Consider the following 21,741-nt stretch of genomic DNA (forward strand, 5'->3'; position numbering starts at 1 on the left):
GTGCTGTGTCCAGTTCTAGGCCTTGCTTGGAGTGTAGTGTCCAGTTCTATGCCTCACATAGTGTGTAGTGTCCAGTTGTAGATCTCATCTATAGTGCTGTTTCCAGTTCTAGGCCACGCTTGGAGTGTAGTGTTGAGTTTTCAGCCTTCCTTGGACTGTAGTGTCCAGTTCGAGGTCTCACCTGTAGTGCTGCTTCCAGTTATAGCCCTCGCTTAGACTATAGTGTCCAGGTCTATGCCTCACTTGGAGTGCAGTGTCCAGTTCTGGGCCCACTTGGAGTGGGGTGTCCAGGTCTAGGTCTTACCTGTAGTGCTGTGTCCAGTTCTAAGCCTAGCTTGGAGTGTAGTCTCCAGTTCTAGGACTCCTTTGGAGTTTGGTGTCCAGTTTTTGAACTTACCTGTAGTGCTATTTCCAGTTCTAGGCCTCACTTTGACTATTGTGTCCAATTCTAGGCCTTGCTTGGAGTGTAGTGTTCAGTTCAAGGCCTCACTTGAACCGTAGTGTCCAGTTCTAGACCTCGCTTGAACTGTAGTGTTCAGTTGTAGGCCTCACTTTCACTGTAGTGTCCAGTTGTAGGCCTCACTTTCACTGTAGTGTACAGTTCAGGCCGCACTTTCACTGTAGTGTCCAGTTCTAGGCCTCCCTTGGTTTGTACTTTCCAGTTCTAGGTCTCTTCTGTTGTTCTGTTTGCAGTTCTAGACCTCGCTTGGAGTGTAGTGTCCAGTTCAAGGTCTCACCTCTAGTGCTTTCACCAGTTCTAGGCCTCACTTGAAGTGTGGCATCCAGTTCTACGTCTCACCTGTAGTGCTGTTTCCAGTTCTACGCCTCACTTGGAGTGTAGTGTCCACTTCAATAGCTTGCTTGGAGTGTGGTTTCCAGTTCAAGCCCTCACCTGTAGGCTGTTTCCAGTTCTACGCCTTCCATGGAGTGTAGTGTCCAGTTCTTGACGTTTCTTGTACTGTAGTGTCCAGTACAAGGCCTCACTTGGACTATAGTGTCCATCTCTAGGCCTTGCGTGGATTGTAGTGTTCAGATCCAGGACTCACTCGGTCTGTAGTGTCCAGTTCAAGGCCTCGCTTGGAGTGAAGTGTCCAGTTCTCACCTGTAGTGTTGTTTCCAGTTCTAGGCGTCGCTTTGAGTATAGTGTCCAGTTCTTTTTTTTTTTTTTTTTTATTTCTTTATTAGTCTTTTGACTTTTTTTTAAGCACAGCAACTTAACAGTAAAAGATACATTAATCATCTGAGATATATACATTCTTCACGATGCAAAATCGGAAGAACAGAAAATTCAGAGTCAGAACAACAATAATACACCTGAATAGCGTTTGCAGTAAATTAACATTAATGTTAAATAATTTATCCTCCTTATTCGGATACCCCTTCTAAAAGACCACGTAATGAGAGGGAGTGGGGAGTCGGCCCAGTTGGCCGCTACAACACTGATTACTGCTGATTTTCCTTCCATCTATAGATGGGTCCCCAGATACGTTTGCCAAGCAGCCTCCCCCTTTTTCCCTTTCTTTCATAAATCCCCTTCTCGAGATTATAGGTAGACAGCAGCCTGGCAAGCCATTGTTGGAACGTTGGAGCTGCTTTATCCAAACACGCTGTAGCAATACAAATGCGCAGTACAGACATAGCCATGAAGAGAAAGCATTGTGATGGGTCTTGCCTGTCCTCACCATTTGTCCCCAGCAAAATTATAGAAGAGTGAGACAGACTTTTATCTTTAAAGTTCTGTCCAAGAATAATTCTATCGCCTTTTTTGGAGCTTGCATATGTATTATTTCAGCGTCGGCACTGTTGCATCGAGGACATCTAGTTCCCATCTGCCCCCACCCCATTGCGCAATCCTTGCAGGGGTATAATACAAGGAGAAGATTGTTTTATACTGTTGAACTTGGAGCCCTGCAGAGCATAATACAGTTTGGCCTAATTCTAATGAGGCTTCAAAGTCGTCATGATCTACGCCAAGTTTATCTACCCATTTCTTTCCGTATTTTTCAAGATCATAATTTTTAAGTTGAGAAAGCTCGGCAAATATCCTACGGATAATACAGTTTTCCCCTCTAATAACATCCATAATTCCGTTTTTATTAAATCCACAAGGCCCCCCCTTCTTCCCACCTAGAAAGCTCCGAATTTGAAGATACTTAAAAAAATGTCTTTTATTGATACCATAGTTATTCTGTATGTCTATGAACTGCCGGATTCCATGTGGTCCCATTAGATCACCCAGTTTCCTGATTCCGCACATTTCCCATTCCGCCATTATAGCGTCTGCGAAGATTTCATCAGGGAGAGTATAGCCATTTAGTCTACCAAGACCAGTTTTTTTTACTAAATGCTGTCCAGATCTTATATGCAGCAATCAGGGTTCTACGTCTAGTTCTTTTAAAGTAGCTAGGCTCAGTAAACTTTAAAAGACAATTCTCCGCTTCTCTTCCTACCAGAATTGAGTACACATCAATTGAACCAGTCTTGACCTGCGGATCAGACGCATCTCCCCCGATTAGCCCGCTCATATACTGAAAAGCTGCCGCCCAATAATACATTCTGAAATCGGGAACAGCCCATCCACCCCTTGCCCTTGGCAAAGACATAAAATGTAGTGCCCTCCTAGTTTTCCCATGTGCCCAAATAAACCTATTGACTATGTGCTCGAATTCAAGTGGAATCGCCCTAAAAAGATATAACATTTTGGGTAGGAATACCATTTGCACCACATCACAGTGCCCAACTAACAATAAATGCAAGTTATGCATTCTATTAAAATCCTTTTTCACTTTAGACATTATTGACTCAATATTTCTGTCCACAGTCTTTCCCAGATCTGCCGATATATTAATCCCTAAATAAACAGCTGAGTCGGTAACACGTATGTCATCACAGACAGCTCCCACGTTCTTGACTATCTGAGTCTTAGCCCTATTTAAGGCATACCCTGATACAAGGTCAAAGGTTTGAGTTTCCAGCTCTATCGGAGCTAGGGCGTTTCCTGGATATGGAGTTACCAATACGATGTTATCTGCATACGCCAAGGTTTTATATTCTAGGCCATGACATTTTATAGGAGCAATACCACCGTTTGGACTATAGTGTTCAGTTCTTGGCCTCGCTTGGAGTATAGTGTCCAGTTGTAAGTCTGACCTGTAGTGCTGTTTCCAGTTCTAGGCCTCGCTTGGAGTGTAGTGTCCAGTTCTCGGCCTCCCACTGTAGCTTCCAGTTCTAGGTCTCACCTGTAGTGCTGTTTCCAGTTCTAGGCCTCGCTTGGAGTTTAGTGTGCAACTCTAGGCCTCGCTTGGAGTATAGTGCCCAGTTCTAGGTTTCTTGTTCTAGGCCTCGCTTGGGGTGTAGTGTCCAGTTTTAGGCCTCACTTGGGCTGTAGTGTCCAGTTTGAGGTCTCACCTGTAGTACTGTTAGAGTATAGTGTCTAGTTCTAGGCCTCGCTTGGAGTGTAGTGTATAGTTCTAGGCCTCACTTGGGCTGGAGTGTCCAGTTCTAGGTCTCACCTGTAGTGCTGTTTCCAGTTCTAGGCCTCGCTTGGAGTGTCGTGTCTAGTTCTAGGCCTCACTTGAAGTGTGGTGTCCAGTTCTAGGTCTCACCTATAGTGCTGTTTCCAGTTCTAGGCCTCGCTTAGAGTATAGTGTCAAGTTCTAGACCTCGCTTGGAGTGTATAGTACAGTTCTAGGCCTCGCTTGGAATGTATAGTCCAGTTCTAGGCCTCGCTTGGAGTGTCGTGTCTAGTTCCAGGCCTCACTTGAAGTGTGGAGTCCAGTTCTAGGTCTCACCTGTAGTGCTGTTTCCAGTTCTAGGCCTCGCTTAGAGTATAGTGTCAAGTTCTAGGCCTCGCTTGGAGTGTATAGTCCAGTTCTAGGCCTCGCTTGGAGTGTAGTGTATAGTTCTAGGCCTCACTTGGGCTGTAGTGTCCAGTTCGAGGTCTCACCTGTGGTACTGCTTCCAGTTCTAGGCCTCACTTGGACTGTAGTGTCCAGTTCCAGGCCTCACTTGAAGTGTTGTGTCTAGTTCTAGGCCTCACTTGGAGTGTGGTGTCCAGTTCTAGGTCTCACCTGTAGTGCTGTTTCCAGTTCTAGGCCTCGCTTAGAGTATAGTGTCAAGTTCTAGCCCTCGCTTGGAGTGTATAGTCCAGTTCTAGGCCTCGCTTGGAGTGTAGTGTCCAGTTCTAGGCCCCACTTGAAGCGTAGTTTCACCTAGTTCAACATTATTTGAAATTGATCAGATTTGCATGTCAGTGAGAGACATGAGATGACAGGAAGGTATTGAGGCATAGAATATCAGGAGGGTCTTGGCATGTCAGGAGTGTGGCACTGGAAGCTGGGGACAGGGCATGAGGTGTCAGGAGCTCGTCCAGCTGATCCAAGAGATGGCTTCGCACATCAGCATTGGGAAATCCTGTACACACACACTCACACTCACAGTCACACTCACACTCACACACACACACACAGATGGGGGGTTGCCAAACTCTTCTTCAGTGCCCGGACAGCCCTGGACGCCATGTGGTACATAATCAGGTCTCCTCCTCTATTACAGGTGTGTTTCGTCTGTGCTGGCTCTTGGGGCCAGTATTATCTGCAGTAAGGTTCCTGGTCTGTCGCCCCAGCAGCGGGCTTTCTGCCACAACCGCCCTGATGCCATAGTATCCATTGGCAGAGGTGCCCACTTGGGAGCTGAGGAGTGCAAACACCAGTTTCAGCATCACCGTTGGAATTGTACTTCCCTGGGAGAGAGAACCCTCTTCAGCCAGGAGTTAAAAGTGGGTAAGTAAAAACGCAGGTAGGAGGTGGGTGAATGTGAGTACTAACTATGTGCTTCTGTCAACTTACCCACAAGCAGGAGTCAAACAAGTGCCCTCAACTACATTCACCAGGGAGGGCATCGATGCATGCACCACATGGGCTTGTTGACCAATGACCAGATGATACACTATGAGCAGCAGCCTCCTAGGCCAATATCCAATGAAAATATAAACCACAAGTGCCTGCTCACCAGCAGCTAGATTTCTAGTCCAATCAAGAAAGAGAGCTATAACAACTATCTGATGACCAGTGGCCAGCACATGCACTAAGGAGGAGCAGCCTCCTAAGCCACTTGCAAGTGAGGATCTGCACACCAATAACAAGTCTTTCAGTCCCGTCAAGTATGAGAGTGGAAGCCACAAGTATCTGCTGACCAATGACCAGCAGACGCACTATGGAGCGGCAGCCTTCTAGACTAATCACTAATGAGTACCTGCTCACCAACTACAAGCCTTGTAGTCCGATCATGAATGAGAACATACACCACAAGTGTCTGCTGACAAACGAGCAGCAGATGAACTAAGGAGCAGCAGCCCCCAAAACTAAGGAGCAGCAGCCCCCAAGACCAAAATACTAATGAGTACCTGCTCACCAACTACAAGCCTTCTAGTCCAATCAAGTATGAGAACATACACCACAAATATCTGCCAACCAATGACCAGCAGATGCACTGATGAGCAGCAGTCTCCAAGACCAATCACTAATGAGTAACGGCTCACCAACTACAAGGCTTGTAGTCCAATCATGAATGAGAACATATACCACAAGTATCTGCCGACCAATGACCAACAGATGCACTAAGGAGCAGCAGCCTCCTAGGCCAATCACTAATGAGTACCCGCTCACCAACTACAAGCCTTGTAGCCCAATCATGAATGAGAACATACACCACATCTGCCGACCAATGAGCAGTAGATGCACTAAGAAGCATCAGCCTTCTAGACCAATCACTAACGAGTACACGCTCACCAACTACAAGCCTTTTAGTCCAATCATGAATGAGAACATATACCACAAGTATCTGCCGACCAATGACCAGCAGATGCACTGATGAGCAGCAGCTTCCAAGACCAATCACTAATGAGTAACGGCTCACCAACTACAAGCCTTTTAGTCCAATCATGAATGAGAACATACACTACAGGTATTTACTGAGCAATGATCAGCAGAGGCACTAAGGAGCAGCAGCCTCTAAGACCAATCCCCAAAGAGAATACATACCACAAGTACTTGCTTACTAACGACTAGCCCTCTAGTCCAATCATGCATGAGAACATACACCTCATGTATGAGCTGACCAATGATGAGCTGGTGCACATTAGATCATGAGCCTTCTTGCCCTGTCACCGATGAGCACATACATGACGTGGGTCTTTTCCTCCTAAACCCAGTAGGAACACTGGAAAGGAATCCATTGCAAGCTTGAATCCCCGCCTTAGTGTACGACACATGGGAACACTGAAGTGTAGGACACACACTTCTTTCATCCTGCCACTGGTAACAACACTGAAGTGTTGGAAGCAAGGGCTTGAGGGATGACATGGCTTATTCACCCGATCACTGGTTAGGACACTGGTGGGTGGGATGAGAGGGCCTTGTCCCCCAATCAGTGGTGAGGACACAGTTAAGTAGAATGAGAGACCCTTGCAGTCCAATCATTGGTGAGGATATTAAAGTGTGGGACACAATGGCCTGCCATCCAATCACTGCTGAGAATACTGAGGTGTAGGACGCGCAATACCTTTGTCCATTCAATGCTGAGAAGGCCGAGGGTGGGTCTGGTGTTTGGGAACAGGAAACTGAAGTGAGATCATTATGGTAATTGAAGAAAGGCTTTTTAGTTGTCCACAAGGTATGTGAAGAAGCCAAAATGATGCCTGAGCTGGATGAAGTAGAGTAATAAACTCTGAGTCGTGGACATTAACCTCCTTTTTGGCGAGCTTCACACAGGAAAGGAGCGAGGAGATTGGACTGTAGTTACTTAAGACACCATGGTCCAGCGAAGTCTTCTTCTGCAAAGGAGTGATAGAAGCCTTACCTCAGTTTGAAGGGAGCAGACCTGAATCAAAATAAGAACTGACCAATTTAGGTAGTGTTGGAGCCCCTGTGTGTGCTCTTAGATGGATTATATAGGGAGGACAATGATCACCAGGGAGCCAGATGTCATGGATTTGATGATCTTAGACATCTCATCTTGCGTGAACAGTCTGAAAGAAGATAGAGTTTGGACGGATCTAAGGCCTCCTGTGCTTCGATAGAAGTGGGAGTTATGGGTGATATCAGTTGTGCAGGAAAAACTGATAAACGGCATACATTTTGTCTTTAAAAAGCTAGTAATGATTTACAAAGGGAGAGAGACCTCCTAAGGTCTCCTGAGAAGTGTTCCCTCCTCTGATGAGTGGGAGACACCGAACTGAGGAGCGCCTCACCTCAGCCACTACATCAGTGGCTCAAGATGCTGGCCTGTTGCCCTGACCCCATGCCCACTCAAGTTTCACACACATGCTCAGTCCGTTGCTGCTAAGGTGAGGCTGCACCAAGGAGCTGATGGCAAGTAACCAAGGGGCCAACAACAGGTGTGGGGGAAGGTAGGGGAAGGCTGGGGATCCAAGAGTTGAATTTGCCCTTCTCAGTTCATTCATCTCCAGCTTGCCCCAACCGAAATTGTCACTTGATATAGAACAAAGCCTAATAATAAAAAGGTACAAAGTATTTAACAGAGGGTAATCTCTACACAAGGCAATCACAATGCATAAAGCTGGTATGGAAGCTGGTTTTGTAAATACCTGAACACACTCTTACAAATTCTCGAATGGTCATTCCTTATTGAGTCGTGGGAGCCGGACCTTGGGTGGGGATTAGAGGTTCACTTCTCTAAACCCTGCTGAAATCCCTTCTGGTCCATTTGTACTTTATACAGATAGAGGAGCGGCCGTCTCTTCCAGTTATGAGAGAAGAAGCTCATTGCTCACAGTACCTCTCATCACTTTCCACTTGCCACTTATCTATGCGTTCAACTTTATCCCGACTCAGGCTGGGTCCATCCTCACCGAATCACCACCAATGTATCCATTATTCGCAGAGTGGCTGTCATACCTCTTCATTTCTGCATCGCGTTTCTCTCTTTTCAGCAAAAAGAGAGTTGGGATTAATAATCAATGTTTCCTCTCCTGATGAAAACTGGAATGTTGACAGTTGAGTCCTGAGGAAGCAGCAGCATGCCGCGAAACATGTGGTCGCTTGGTTCCATCAGAATTAAGATATTACAACATCATATTATTCAATATCTCTGTTGGGATATGACAAAGAGAAACATATTGTAAAGAATTAATTATGCTTCAGTGGACACTGAATGGTTCCAAATGAATGTGTCTTTGTCTTAAAACCCTGTTTTTTTCTTATAATGTAGGTTGTGTTTTGTATTTATTTAATGGTGAAGAATAAAAAGTCTTATTTGAAGTTTTGTGGAAAAAAATCAGATTTTGTTCTTTTACTTTTTGTCTTAATATAAGTTGTGTATAATTGGCAGAGACACCCTGCTCCCCTATCTACCCAGAGTACTATTAAACTGTAGGTCAGACGGCTCACTGACCTAATAGGGTTGTAGTGAAAGCGCAGGGCCATTGAGCCGATTTAACCTGATCGTTGTTAAAAGTGGTTACATTTTTTTGTTCTTGTGATCGTCCCCTATGTACAATGTCCTTCTCCAGGTAGTACTAACCCCAGTTTTTTGTTCGGTGCAGGGTGCCGAGAGATGGCCTTCACCTATGCCATCCTGTCTGCGGGCATCGCTTATGGCATCATCAGTGCCTGTAACCATGGCAACCTTACCGACTGCAGCTGTGACCAGGAGAAGATCGGCTACTATGATAAAGGAAAGGGCTGGCGGTGGGGCGGCTGCTCTGCAGATGTGGCTCGCGGAATCTCATTCTCGAGGGAATTTGTAGATGCCAGGGAGGTGAAGCGCAGCACCCGCACTCTGATGAACCTTCACAATAACCATGTGGGGCGGCAGGTGTGTATGGAGTGGAGTGGGCAGTGGGGTGGTTTCTGCTCTGTGGGGTTAAGTTAGCATGACCGTAAGCAAGTGTTCCTCCTACCTATCACCTGCGTTTGGGAATCCCAGACGACAGCTATTCCTTTACAGGAATATTTGTGGGTCTCCTGCCTATGTCTCGTGGACGGAGATAGTTGCCGGCCATGGTAGTGTCGATTGCTTGTGACTGTGTGTTATGTTATTTTAATTTATACAGCGCACAGCTACTCGGAAGTGTCCCGGCGCTATAGACCGCTGGGGAACCCGTCCTGGCTATCCCTGTGAGATGGTCCCTTTCTGGGTATTTCCAAGGTGAAACCAGGCATCCCCGGCATCTGTGGGGGGCCGTTGTAGAGATGAGGCAAGCTTAATGCCCAGAGTTGCTGAGTGTGTTCCAGGTTAGAGTAGGTACCGAGGCGAGAAATATCAAGTCCGTTTTGACCCTGGTCCACGACCCTTCCGCGTCGGGAATTGAACCCTGGTCCCTGGCCGATTCTCTGCTTACGGGTCTGCCGCCTCTAACCAGTGAGCCACACTTTTCTCTACTTTGTGTCTATGTGCACAAATAGGTGTGTAAGCAAGTCTTTCTCAGGTTGTCACAACTGCTTAGTAGCTGTGGCTACCGACTGCCAATTTAATAAGGGGTAAGATTTGAAAGGATATTTGGGTACAGACAGGGCCTGACCACGGAGCCATTATCTCATCTTAAAAGCCCATCACTTGCATCCAATCAGAGGACTCGCTGTGGCACTTGAGCAACCCTATCCTTCTTGTAACCCATCATCTATCTTCCGACCCTGGTGTTGACTGAATCTATGTTTCTCCAGTATTGGGGTGTCTTTCATAGATTCACATGCTTGAATATATTCCCCGTCGTCGGAGTGGGAGTCCCACGGTAAATAATATAGCAATATATACAGCCATAATATATATATTACCTACTGGCGGTCGCCAGTAGGTAGTTATAGTTAGGACCACGTTTCCATAGGAAATCCGCAACATTCTATTTTGAATAACTTTTGCGCCGGTCGACGAATCCTTGCGAATTTTTCAAAATAGGTGGGGCGCTACGCTCCGCTCCTACCCTGAAAGTCTCGGGGGGATTCGTCAAGCGGGGGCTGAGATAAAAGGGGGATCCCAAAACGCGTTTTTCCCATGCATTTTTCCATAGGACCTTTAGACACAGCTACAGCCCGAATGGCTGAACAGAATTACTTGAAATTTGGCAGAGAGGTAGTCCTCAGGTCAAGGAAGTGCCTTTTGTAGGTTTGGTGTAAATCTGTTCAGTAGATTCTGAGAAAATAGCCTTTAAATCAATATATATATCTGAGCCAGCTTACGGTGCGCTTACGGTGCGCTTACGGTGGCGTGCGCGAGCGCGATTCTGATTGGCCCTTAGATCTTAGTAAACATTCGAATCGGTCGAAACCAGGAAGCGGCGGCCGCCATTTTCTCTCTCGCACTCTGAGGGGGGAGCTGATAAACAAATGCCAAAAACATATAAAGGGGCTGTTTAGACAGCGCCCATGCACATAACCATGTTAGTTGAGTCTTCAAAGATCCCCCAAGGCAAAAAACGGTAATTTTTTATTTTTCGAAAATTTCCCCGATTACGCTTACCGTACGCTTACCGTACGCGTACGGTAAAAAATTATTTTAAAAAAAAAACCCCACTCTCTCCACCCCGTGTGCAAATGGTGGCCGAAGGCCACCATTTGTGCATGGCATATAAGAGCACAGCATTTCCCAAAAAAATTTCAACAGATTACCTATCACAAGGAAGCGCATAATATGTCCTCCATGTGCGCACGGTGCGCGAAGCGCATCGTGCGTACATGGCCCATCTAGCGTAACGTGGGCACGCGGTGCGCGTAGCGCACCTTGTGCCCACCGTGCGTGCACGGCACTAACTGCGTAAAGTGGGCGCGCGGTGCGCGAAGCGCACCGCGTGCTCGGTGTGCGCGCACGGTGCGCGAAGCGCACCGTGCGCGCACGGAACAAACTGCGTTAAGTGGGCGCGCACGCCACGAATGGCGTAAAGTAACTTAGCATTTAAAAAAACGTACAAATTCACTGAAAAAACCATAGGTTTCACACACGTTATAGTTAGGAATTAGCATTTAAAAAACCTTGCAAATTCACTGAAAAAACCATAGGTTTCACACATGTTATAGTTAGCGGAAATTTTACTGATAAAAAACCAATGAAATTCCCCCGTTATAGTTAGTGCAGGAAACTATAACTCACGCGACCGCAATCTTCTGCTGATGACATATGTGTCTTTATGAAAAAAAAATATTTGTAATATATGTATAGCTAAAAATTTATGGAAGAAGACATGGGCAAATAAGTGTCTAAATACAGTATTAGCATCAGCAGAGGATTGCGGTCGCGTGAGTTATAGTTTCCTGCACTAACTATAACGGGGGAATTTCATTGGTTTTTTATCAGTAAAATTTCCGCTAACTATAACATGTGTGAAACCTATGGTTTTTTCAGTGAATATATATATATATACATATACATAAGTAATCATATAAAAACAGAGATATAAGTAAGTGATAACATCAAGAATGTCCCTATATGAAATCTCCATAGAGATACATGGAAAGAGAAAAAAGACATTCGCAGTCTATCTCTGTCATTATGTTAGTCCAAACTACGGCCAATCAGGCGCCAGCTCCTCTCTAGAACCTTCTCCTCAGAGCTCCTCACCTCAGATTTTCTACCGCACGTCATGTGAAAGGGAGTCTCCCTGAGCTCTGCTCAGTTTTTTCTCTTCAGGATGACTTCAAGTAAGAAGTCTTTGTTTAGACCTTGTTCTTTTGTGGAAAGCTACGTTATTCTCAGAAGATCCACACAGTAAGTGTATTTACTGTCTTTACCCCAACCATGAAGTGGGTGAATGTAAATTCTGTAGAATTTTCTACAAAAACTCTGAAAGACAGGGAAGGCCGTCTCTTGTTGTGGCTCCAGAGACTTAAGGATAAAGATGAAATCATTTTCTGAGGTAGAAAACTTTACTTCTGGCCGTTCCCACACAGCCTCAAAACGCAGTAGTGTACAGGAGTTACCTGCTCCTTTCCTTAAAAAGAAGAAAATGTCTCTGACTATGACATCTGCCACTTCTTCTTCATTGAATACTGCTGTGTCGCCCACGAGACATAGTTCTCAGGCTAGTGAGGTTTTCAACTTTCCAGTTAAAAAAAAAAAAAAAAAAACTGGCTTCATCGTCGACGAGGTTTCCGACGCCGTCGACGATGATTCCGTCGACGATGGCTCCGTCGACGGTGGCTCCGTCGACGGTGATTCCGTCGACGACGGAATCACCGTCGACGGAGCCATCGTCGACGGAGTCATCGTCGACGGAATCACCGTCGACGGTGACTCCGTCGACGATGGTTCTGTCGGCAATGATTCTTTCGATGGTGGTTCCGTCGACGATGATTCCGTCGACGATGACTCCGTCGACGATGACTCCGTCGACGATGGTTCCGTCGGCAATGATTCTTTCGATGGTGGTTCCGTCGACGATGGTTCCGTCGACGATTCCGTCTGCGAAGATGTCTTCAATAGCCTTCTATGCCTCAGAGCCCGTCGACTGCAGTCTCATCGGTGAAAAAAGGGTTTAAAAAAGACGACTTCTGCACAGAGGTCATTAAAAATCCAAATCTCTTCCACATATACAGCGACTACTTCGTCCTTTGCTGCTGTTCCTTTATTACCATTACCACCGAGTACTTGACAAGATATGTCAGGTGAGGTTATATCGGTGGAGGATTCCCGCCTTCCTTCACCATTGTTTTACCACTGACTCAGATCAAGATTCAGAAGAAGGTTTAGCTGAATCGGTTGGGACGGCACACAGTCCCTTAGATTTAGTAATAAGATGCCAGGAGGATAATAGTGATTATGGACGACTATAATCAGCGGTTTTTTCCTTTATCACCACAAGTGTCTGTGGTTCCGCTTATTCCAGTGGTGCCAACAACTATATCGGAACCGGTACCGGCTCCAATACTTTCTGTGGTAATACCTACAGTACCGCTGAGACATTCTTCAACTCGGACAGTACCTCCTCATGATACTGAAGAAGAAGAAGAAATTCCTCAGGACAGGGAGGATGGTGAGATTCTCGATGATGGTGGCGATGATGATGATGGTATGGCGGAGTGGGATAACTATCATGCCCAAACACCATCTCCCTCTCCGGTGCTACCTGGTGACTCACCACCTGTTGATATGCAAGTTCCACCAGTTAAGGGATAGGACAGCACAAAGGTTCAAATTAACGAAGGATTATTTCCTGTACGATTTCAAAGATCAGCCTGTTAAACAAACACATACAATCCCTGTAATCGAATTTATTTGGGAGGAAGGCAAAAAGATTATGAAGGCCTAAAATAGTCTTCCGGCACGGGTGCCTAGATTGGAGAAAAAGTACAAATCACCATTAGGAGCACCAGCGTGCCTCACTGGTCAAGTGAAGCCAGATCCTGTAGTCACACAGGCAGCGCAACGCCGGGCTAGAAACCCTGCATCTACGATCACTGCACCACCTGATCGTGGTGGATGTCGTTTGGATGCCATAGGGTGAAAATTCTCTTCGATGGCTTCCACCATGGTGAGAGCGGCTAATGCTTTAGCCATCCTGGGTCGTTAGGACCGTCAAGTATGGGCGGATATTTCAACACTAGTTGAGCAACTGCCGGAACAGTCAAAGACCATGGCATATGACGAAGAGGCTTTACTCGGAGATCATGTGGATGAAGCTCTCCAATCGATAAAGAAAGATACAGACACTGCTCGCTCTCTGGGCACATTGCAATTTCGAAAACAGCCCTTTCGGGGTGCACGCGGACGCGGCACCTCCTCTAATTTTCGAAGAGGAAACAATCAATATCGACCTTATAACCAGGGTTCAAACCGATATTCCTCTAACCAACAGCAAACTTCTCGACAGCAGTCTTCCAAGACTTACAGAGGAAAATCCTCTTACAAGGGTTCCACTCCTAAGAGACATGACTTGTATCAGTCCCAGAAAATTGGAGGTCCAATCTATCGGTACTATTTTCAATGGTCCTCCATACAAGGAACCGTTGGGTTTTGGAAATTATAGAAAGAGGTCACACTTTGGAGTTCATCGAATTCCCTCCACCCACACCACCTACCGGACTACCACCGGCTCATATCAAAGAACTGTTACAACAAGTTCAACTTCTATAACACAAGGGAGCCATAGGAGTAGTACCAAGATCTCAAAAGAGGGAAAGGATTTATTCCCGATTCTTCCTTATCACCAAAAGGAAGGGGGAATGGAAGCCCATTCTAGATCTGAGGGCTCTCAGCAGGTATCTAAAGAAACAATTTTTTTTTTTTTCATAGGCGAACGCTTGTAGAGATCTTGTGATTATTTTCACAAGGAGATTTCATGGAAACAATCGACCTCCAAGATGCATATTTGCATATCTCCATACTACGACAACATGGGAAATTTCTTCGTTTTCGAGTGGGTCGGGAGGATTTTCCAGTTCAAAGTATTACCATTCGGTCTACGCTCGGCCCCTCGAGTGTTTACAAGGGTGCTAGCCCCTGTGGTAGCGTCCTACGTTTCCAGGGTGTTCAGATCTTTCTATATCTGGACGACTATCTCCTAAAATCACAATCGAAAGTTCAACTTCTACAACACACACATCTTTGCCAGGAGGTGTTTTCGCGCCTTAGGGCTCTCCATAAATACCACAAAGTCTCATCTACAGCCTTCTCATCGCACGGATTTTCTGGGAGCAACTTTAGACACAGTGTCAGCAAGGGCACTTCTCTCCCAAGACCGTCTTCAAAAAATTCTCCGACTGGTAACCCTTATCAGATCAAAAAGATCCGTTTCTGTAAGAATATTGAAGTCATTTCTGAAAATGGCGTCATCATGCATTGCATTGATCCCTCATTACAGATTACAGACACGCCCCATCCAAGGAGAACTGGATGTCCAATAACGCCAGGTTACAGGTTCTTTAAACGATGTTGTAAACGTCACAGATCGGATGAGGTTGGCGCTAAAGTGGTGGACACAACCGTTAAATCTAACGGAAGGCATTTCTTTTCTGACAATGGTACCAGACATGACAATAACAGACGCCTCTCTGGAAGGATGGGGTGCTCATTTGGAGGATTTATCAATAAAAGGACAATGGTCAATATGTCAAAAAACCTGGCACGTCAACAGGTTGGAACTCATGGCTATATATTTCTGGCTCTCAAAGCTTTTCATCCTTTAATCCAAGGAGAATCAGTCCTGATACAGACAGACAATACAACCTGCATGCACTATATAAACAAGCAGGGCGGAACAAAATCTCCGAAACTGTCTCGACTAGCTCAGTCGATTTGGGATTGGTCTGTCAACCATCGCATCACGATATGCAGCAGTTAATCGACCGGGGGTATCCAATATCCTGACGGATTCCCTGAGCAGGTCCTCCTCTTCGACCCACGAATGGGAGTTGCATCAACCAACTCTAGAGAGGATATTTCAACGATGGGGTCGCCCACAGCTGGATCTCTTTGCCACACTAGAGAACCGGAAATGCCGAGATTACGCAAGCTGGCATCCCCACAAAGGATCTCTGGGCAATGCCTTTTTGATCAGTTCTGTATCAGGTCCAGTCAACCTCAGCTCAGTCCTGGGTAGCTGTGGTCGGAGTAGACAGGCGATGTCAAAGGTACAAACGTAAAGAATGAAATGCAGCCCAATAAAAATCTGACACCTATTTACAAAAATAAGTCATATTTTATCTTTTAAGTAGATATGTCAATGACAAAACTCTACCAGAGTGTTCTGGAGATATGCATTTTTGAGAAAACAATAAATCACAGACTTTCACTTAGCACAATAAATCATTGCGATCTACCGCAAATCATGGTTTGGGGTTAGCCATGGCAAGTAACTTGAAAACGGCTATAAAGGGACCCTTGTGGCGACCAACTGACACAGGGAGCCAGTCACAGGGACCAATAAGGTCCAGTTGAACACTTACCTCGGGTTAAAGCATTCTCCAGTTCAGTTCCAGGGTCTATGGGCAAATCACGGAATCCATCGGAATCAGTGGAATGGGCTGGAGGTAAGGGGTGCAGGAGGCTGAATATGCTCCAAGATGCTAAGGAGTCGGTGTCGGGGGTCTTCCTGTGGCCACCCCTCAGTCCACGAACAACGAGGGGCAACTTTGGCCTCAAGGGTCGATGTCCCTCGAAGTCCGGGTGAAGCCCAGCCAATGTACTGTGAAGCCAGCAGTTCCCTTTAACTGGCAGTAACTTCCTTGCTGGGCGACAAAACTGCAATCCAATGACTCTCCCGGGGCCAGCAGACCCGGCTGCAACTTTTGAGGTTTGGGACTTGGCTTCACAGGCAGCACTTTGGCAGTCACTGATGATCAGGTGTTCTTGGCTACCAACTGGCCACTGCAGGCTTCTTCAGCTTCTATGGTCCTGTAGCTGTAAAAATGAGTCAGCCAACGGACCTTGGAAGCACCTTCTCTGTCTGAGGCTCGGGATGACTTTTTCTTGAGCAAAACACCACAGTGCACTTAAAGTGTTCACAAACCAGCAGCATCAGTCCAAAGTTACCAAACAGTGGGGCAAAAAGTGAGGGTTAACTCTACAAAAAGCCACTTCTTTCCAATTATTAATGCATAATAAAAATGTATTTTCGGGGGCGTGGCCAAGTAAGATGGTGGGGCGGACGTAATCCGCTCAGCTCCGGACCCCCGACTGCCTTGTGCCCTTCACGCCACAGATGGGGAGTGCATTTCCCCAGGAATGACGAGCGGAGGAGTCCCGCAGCCACGGGGGTGTCGCCTTGGGTCCCGGTGATCGTGCCCCAGTGCGAGAAGCGACTCGGAGCTGGGAAGCAGTGAAGTTCGGCCGAGCGCCGTGACCGGTGGCGCCACAGCGTAATCCTGTGCCGCAGTACAGTATTGGCAGCATCCTGACCGGCGCCGGGAGCGGGCCGCACCAGCAACAAAGAGCAGAGGGGCGCAGTTACCTTTTGGGAGCCTGTTTCCGAGACCACACGAAGGGGTTGGAGACCGACCACGAGGAAGGAGGTGTGGTCGCGGGGCTCTGCAGGCGACCCAATAACGGTTCGACCGACTCCTGGCATTAGTGCGTGGTGCAGAAGCAAGGACCGGGCTGCCTGAAGGGGAAAGTCCCACCAAGGTCAGTGCACGTATCTACTCTGGCCTCCTCCCCTGGGGTATTAAGGAGCCAACACTCTTATGGGGCCTTTCCTGACCTTAAGATGGCGGCCGGCAGGCAAGAATGCTCCGGAGCAGTTTGTTGCTGGACACTGGGGACTCTCAGATGGCCTTAGGGGGGAATCAGGAAAGGCACCTACACAAACCTCTTTCTGCCTGAGGGGAGACGAGATAGCGCCACAGGGGCTTTCAGCTGACCCGCTGAGGACACCTGACCTTAACATGGCCACCTAAACTGCTGCAGGTTCACCAGCTGACGCCTGAGCAGACCCCCGCGGCACGAGAAGACACGAAGGACTGGATCACTGCTGCTTCACCCGAGTCTCTACATCTTTGGGGTGTCGGTCGCAGCGCATATGCCGCCCAAGAAAACCACAAACAAAGTTTTGCGCTACTTCCTGGCGGCTGATAAAGATCCCCCACTTCAGGATTCCCCTCAAAAGCAGAGCATGGCGCTTACGCGGGAAGAGTTGGTGGCTACACTGCGAGACTTTAAAGCTGACCTCTGCACAGAGATCAAACAGGATCTGCGGACCTCTATAGATCAGCTCAAGGCAGACCTCTCCAAGAAGATGGTGTCTCTGCGCCACAACGTTGATGTGGTGGGCACCAGAGTGCTAGACGTGGAGGAGCGGACACAGTATCTGGAGACCAGAACCACCACACTACTTGACTCTCATCGAGATCTAAGGGCTCAACTCCAACAAGCCCTACTCAAAGCGGAGGACTTGGTAAATAGATCCCGGCGGGAGAACGTTCGCATCCGTGACCTGGAGGAGGGCGCAGAGGGGTCGGATTTGGAAGCATTCATAACTGGCCTCTTAGGGGAGATCTTACCACCCCACCAGCTAAAGATTGAAATCGATCGAGCCCATCAAGTGGGGACTGCACAGCCGGGGGATCGAAGACGACCACAAGAAATCGTGGTCAAGCTGCACGCCTTCAAGACGAAAGAGGCATCCTGAGTGCAGCGAGGAAGAAGGCGGACATCTCCTTCCAGAACTTCAATTGCTCCATATTCCAAGATTTGGCGTCTGCCACCCTCGCACGACGACAACTCCTGAGGCCCATCACCGCCAAGCTGAGAGAGGAAAACATCCGATATCGCTGGTCGTTCCCCTTCGACTTGGCCTTTGAATATAAGAATAAATCACACCACGTGACAGAGCTGGCTGAAGGTCTCCGCATTTTGGGTCTACCGCCACTGGAGGAGGAGGCTTCGGAGGGTGCTTCAGACGGATCGGAGCAACGTCGGAAAGGGTCCAGATCCTGGTACACGGTCTCGAAATCTAAATGGCTGTTCGTAGCCTGTCTTTGTAGAACTGCCGGGGGGTTGAAGTTGTGCGCTTTGAGGGTCGGTGTCCAGAGAAGCACAAACTGGCGCCACTCCGAGAGTTGGAAGCATGCGAGCTGGCATCCGATGCGACTTCTTCATTTGTTAAGGACACTGGGGTTGTTGCCTTTCCTTTCCAGGCTGTCCACTGTGGTTTTTATGCTTATTAGCACGTGGCAGTTGGGGGGTGTGGGCCTTGTCGGTACCACCCAGAATCGTCCCTGGTATGCCAGGGAGGTTCCGAGCTGCGGGCCCGTTGGCCGCGTGGCTCCCTGTTTTGGGGTTTTTTGGGGTGGGGGGTTGGGGAGGGAGGGTACCTCGGTGGTGGTATTTGGGCTATGTTTTTTGGTTCACCATGGCAATAGCAAGCTATATGCGGGGAATGCGAAAGTGCGAAGGGTGGCGCCCTAATGGGGATCTGGCGAGGGGGGAACTCTGCGGTTGGCCGGTGAGACCCTGGCACACATGGGAGGGAGGAGTGGTGAGGTCACATAATGGTCTCAGTAGCAACCTGGAACGTTAAGGGCCTGAACTCCCCCCCAAAACGCCAAAAAATTTGGAAATACATTATGGATAAAAGATTTGAGGTGGTAGCCATTCAAGAAACCCATCTTAAAAAGTCTGAGGCCTCTCGGTTGCACCACAAATCATATCCTCTCATATACCAGTCGTCCTCTAGCATGAAGCATAATAGGGTGGCACTACTGTTCCAGAGCTCCACCAAATTCCACCTGGTGGATTCCAAAACGGACCGGGAGGGCTGGGTGGTGGTGGTAAAAAAGGCTACTCAGGGGCGCTCTCTGTACCTTCGCATCCATATATGATCCCAACACTGGACAGGCCGCATTTTGCACACACACTCTTGACTTGAATTACGGGTTTGCGGAAGGGCCACTGGTTCTACTGGGGAACTTTAACCTGGCTTGGCAGGACACACTGGATAGCTCACATTCTCACAGGGCGTCAACATCCATCTTTCCTTATCGGGTCAAAAATAAAATATCCTCCTTGGGCCTGTGTGATGCCTGGCGAGAGCTGCATCCCACTACCAATGATTATACGTTTTACTCCCATGTGCATCAGTCCTACTCCAGGATTGACTATATATTTGTCAGTCAGGCCCTAGTGGGCTTCCTGCAGGCAGCACAGATTTTGCCGCTTTCTATCTCCGATCATAGTGTGGTCACTATTCATCTGCATTGGCCGGGGAGCAGGTCGGGCAAAGCCCGATGGTACTTCCCACTCCCGATCTTACGCAACCCAGTGCTTGGCGAGGAATTAAGGTTAACCATACTGAAGTCCTTTGCACACAACTCCCCCCAAGACACCTCCACGCAGAATAATTGAGATGCCTTTAAGGCGTTCATTAGGGGTAAATGTATCCAACTCCACGCGACCTTTAATCACCAACGAAACAAGGAACGGGTAGCTCTTGAACACGAGTTGGAGGTAATTGAAAAGGCACACAAAGTGACCCCCACTAGGGTGATACAGCGCCAACTTACCGCCGTTCGGGGCAAGCTGCGCTCGATTTATAACAACAGGGCGGAATACACACTCCTGAAACTAAGGCAGACCTCCTACTCTCAAGGGGATAAGGTAGGATCCCACTTAGCACGACGTCTCCGGGTGAAAAGGGAGCAGGATTTTATAGGGGGCATCATGGACCGTCAGGGACAGCTTACACACACAGACAACCAGAAAGCCAATCTTTTTGGTGATTTTTACGGGGAACTTTACCAGGGCACCCCCCCAGACACTGTCCTCCAGCAACGGTATTTAGACGCCCTGGATCTTCCCAAGATATCCGCTGCGACTGCAGAGTCCCTCGAAGCCCGTAACTCCTCGGAGGAGGTCCGACTGGCCATAGGGAGACCCAAACTACACAAAGCCCCGGGTCCTGATGGCCTGACGGCCCAATTTTATAAACATTTTGTGGTAGAGCTCACACCTTATTTCACTGACCTTTTCCAGGCGATTTCCACGGAGGCTCGCGTCTCCACTGCTATGGCCGAGGCGGTGATTTCGGTAATACCTAAACCGGGGAAGGACCCCCAACAATGCGCCTCATACAGGCCTATAGCCCTACTCAATCTCGACGCCAAACTCTACTCGATGATACTGGCAGCGTGACTGGAGGGCTTGATGGTCGACCTCATCCACCCTGATCAGTCCGGCTTTATACAGGGGCGACAAACCCACGATAACATCCGACGCACCATCCACCTTATTGAAAGAGCCTCCAAATTCAAATTGCCTGCTATCCTGCTTGGTCTCGACCCGGAAAAGGCCTTTGACCGCGTGAACTGGTCGTTCCTCTTTCTCACCATGCAGCGCTTTAGTTTCGGGGAGGCCTTCCTCCACATGGTTAAAGCCATCACCAGCGATCCCGTGTGGTGGTGAATGGGTCCCCTTCCCTACCCTTCATGCTCAGCCGGGGCATGCGACAGGGGTGCCCTCTTTCGCCCCTCTTGTTTGCTCTCAGCATAGAGCCCCTGGCAGCCCGCTTCCGGGCCAATGAGGAGATCAAGGGAACTAAATTCAGTGGCATTGAACATAAAGCGTCCCTGTTCGCTGACGATATTCTGCTCACTCTCACGGAGCCGGCCTCCTCCCTCCAGGCAGTGCAAACTGAGCTGCTGGACTTTGAGCAGGTAGCAGGATTCAGGGTTAATCTTTCGAAGTCCTCCATTCTTAACCTTACCTTCCTGGCTAGTGAAGTGGCGCGGTTGAGGGTAATAACCCCTTTTCACTGGGCTAAACACTCTCTCCTCTATCTAGGGGTCTATCTCACAGCAAAAATAGGGGATCTATATTGGACTAACTATCCCCCCTTAGTATCGCAGTTGCTACAAGATTTCAAAAGATGGAAGCCACTCTATATCTCGTGGCTGGGGCGCATAAATGCGGTAAAAATGACGGTCCTCCCCAAGCTCCTTTATTTATTTCAGGCTTTGCCAAACACATTGGAACGTGACCTGCCGCGCCTCCGATCCATGGTCGTTAATTTTATTTGGCAGGGGGGTCGGGTCCGTCTACCTTACCATGTCCTGAGGAAACCTAGGAAGGAGGGTGGGGTGGCCCTTCCAGACTTCACGCTGTATTATCAAGCAGCCCAGCTGAGGGTGATGACGGAGTGGTCGGCCAGGGAGTCGTACAAGCACAGGCTACACATGGACTGCTCAATTGCGGGGCGCACCATCTGGGATATCCTGTGGAAGCCCAAGGGGGACCGCCTGGGGAATGCTTACCTGAGCACTTCCACATGCACGACACTGACCATTTGGGATCAGGTCACGA

General features: G+C 48.0%; 1 protein-coding gene across 1 annotated transcript in view; it reads left to right on the forward strand.

Moving 5' to 3' along the window:
- The window catches only part of LOC146797169 (protein Wnt-7b-like), a 131,284-nt gene that overhangs the window by 39,293 nt on the left and 70,250 nt on the right, over window positions 1-21,741 (forward strand). Inside the window, exons 2-3 of the mRNA XM_085629868.1 lie at window positions 4,555-4,781; window positions 8,564-8,835. Of these exons, the coding sequence (XP_085485994.1) occupies window positions 4,555-4,781; window positions 8,564-8,835 (499 nt within the window). The remainder of the gene's footprint in view (window positions 1-4,554; window positions 4,782-8,563; window positions 8,836-21,741) is intronic.

This window comes from Triturus cristatus, chromosome 10, assembly GCF_964204655.1.
Source record: "Triturus cristatus chromosome 10, aTriCri1.1, whole genome shotgun sequence".
NCBI classification, from domain to species: Eukaryota; Metazoa; Chordata; class Amphibia; order Caudata; family Salamandridae; genus Triturus; species Triturus cristatus.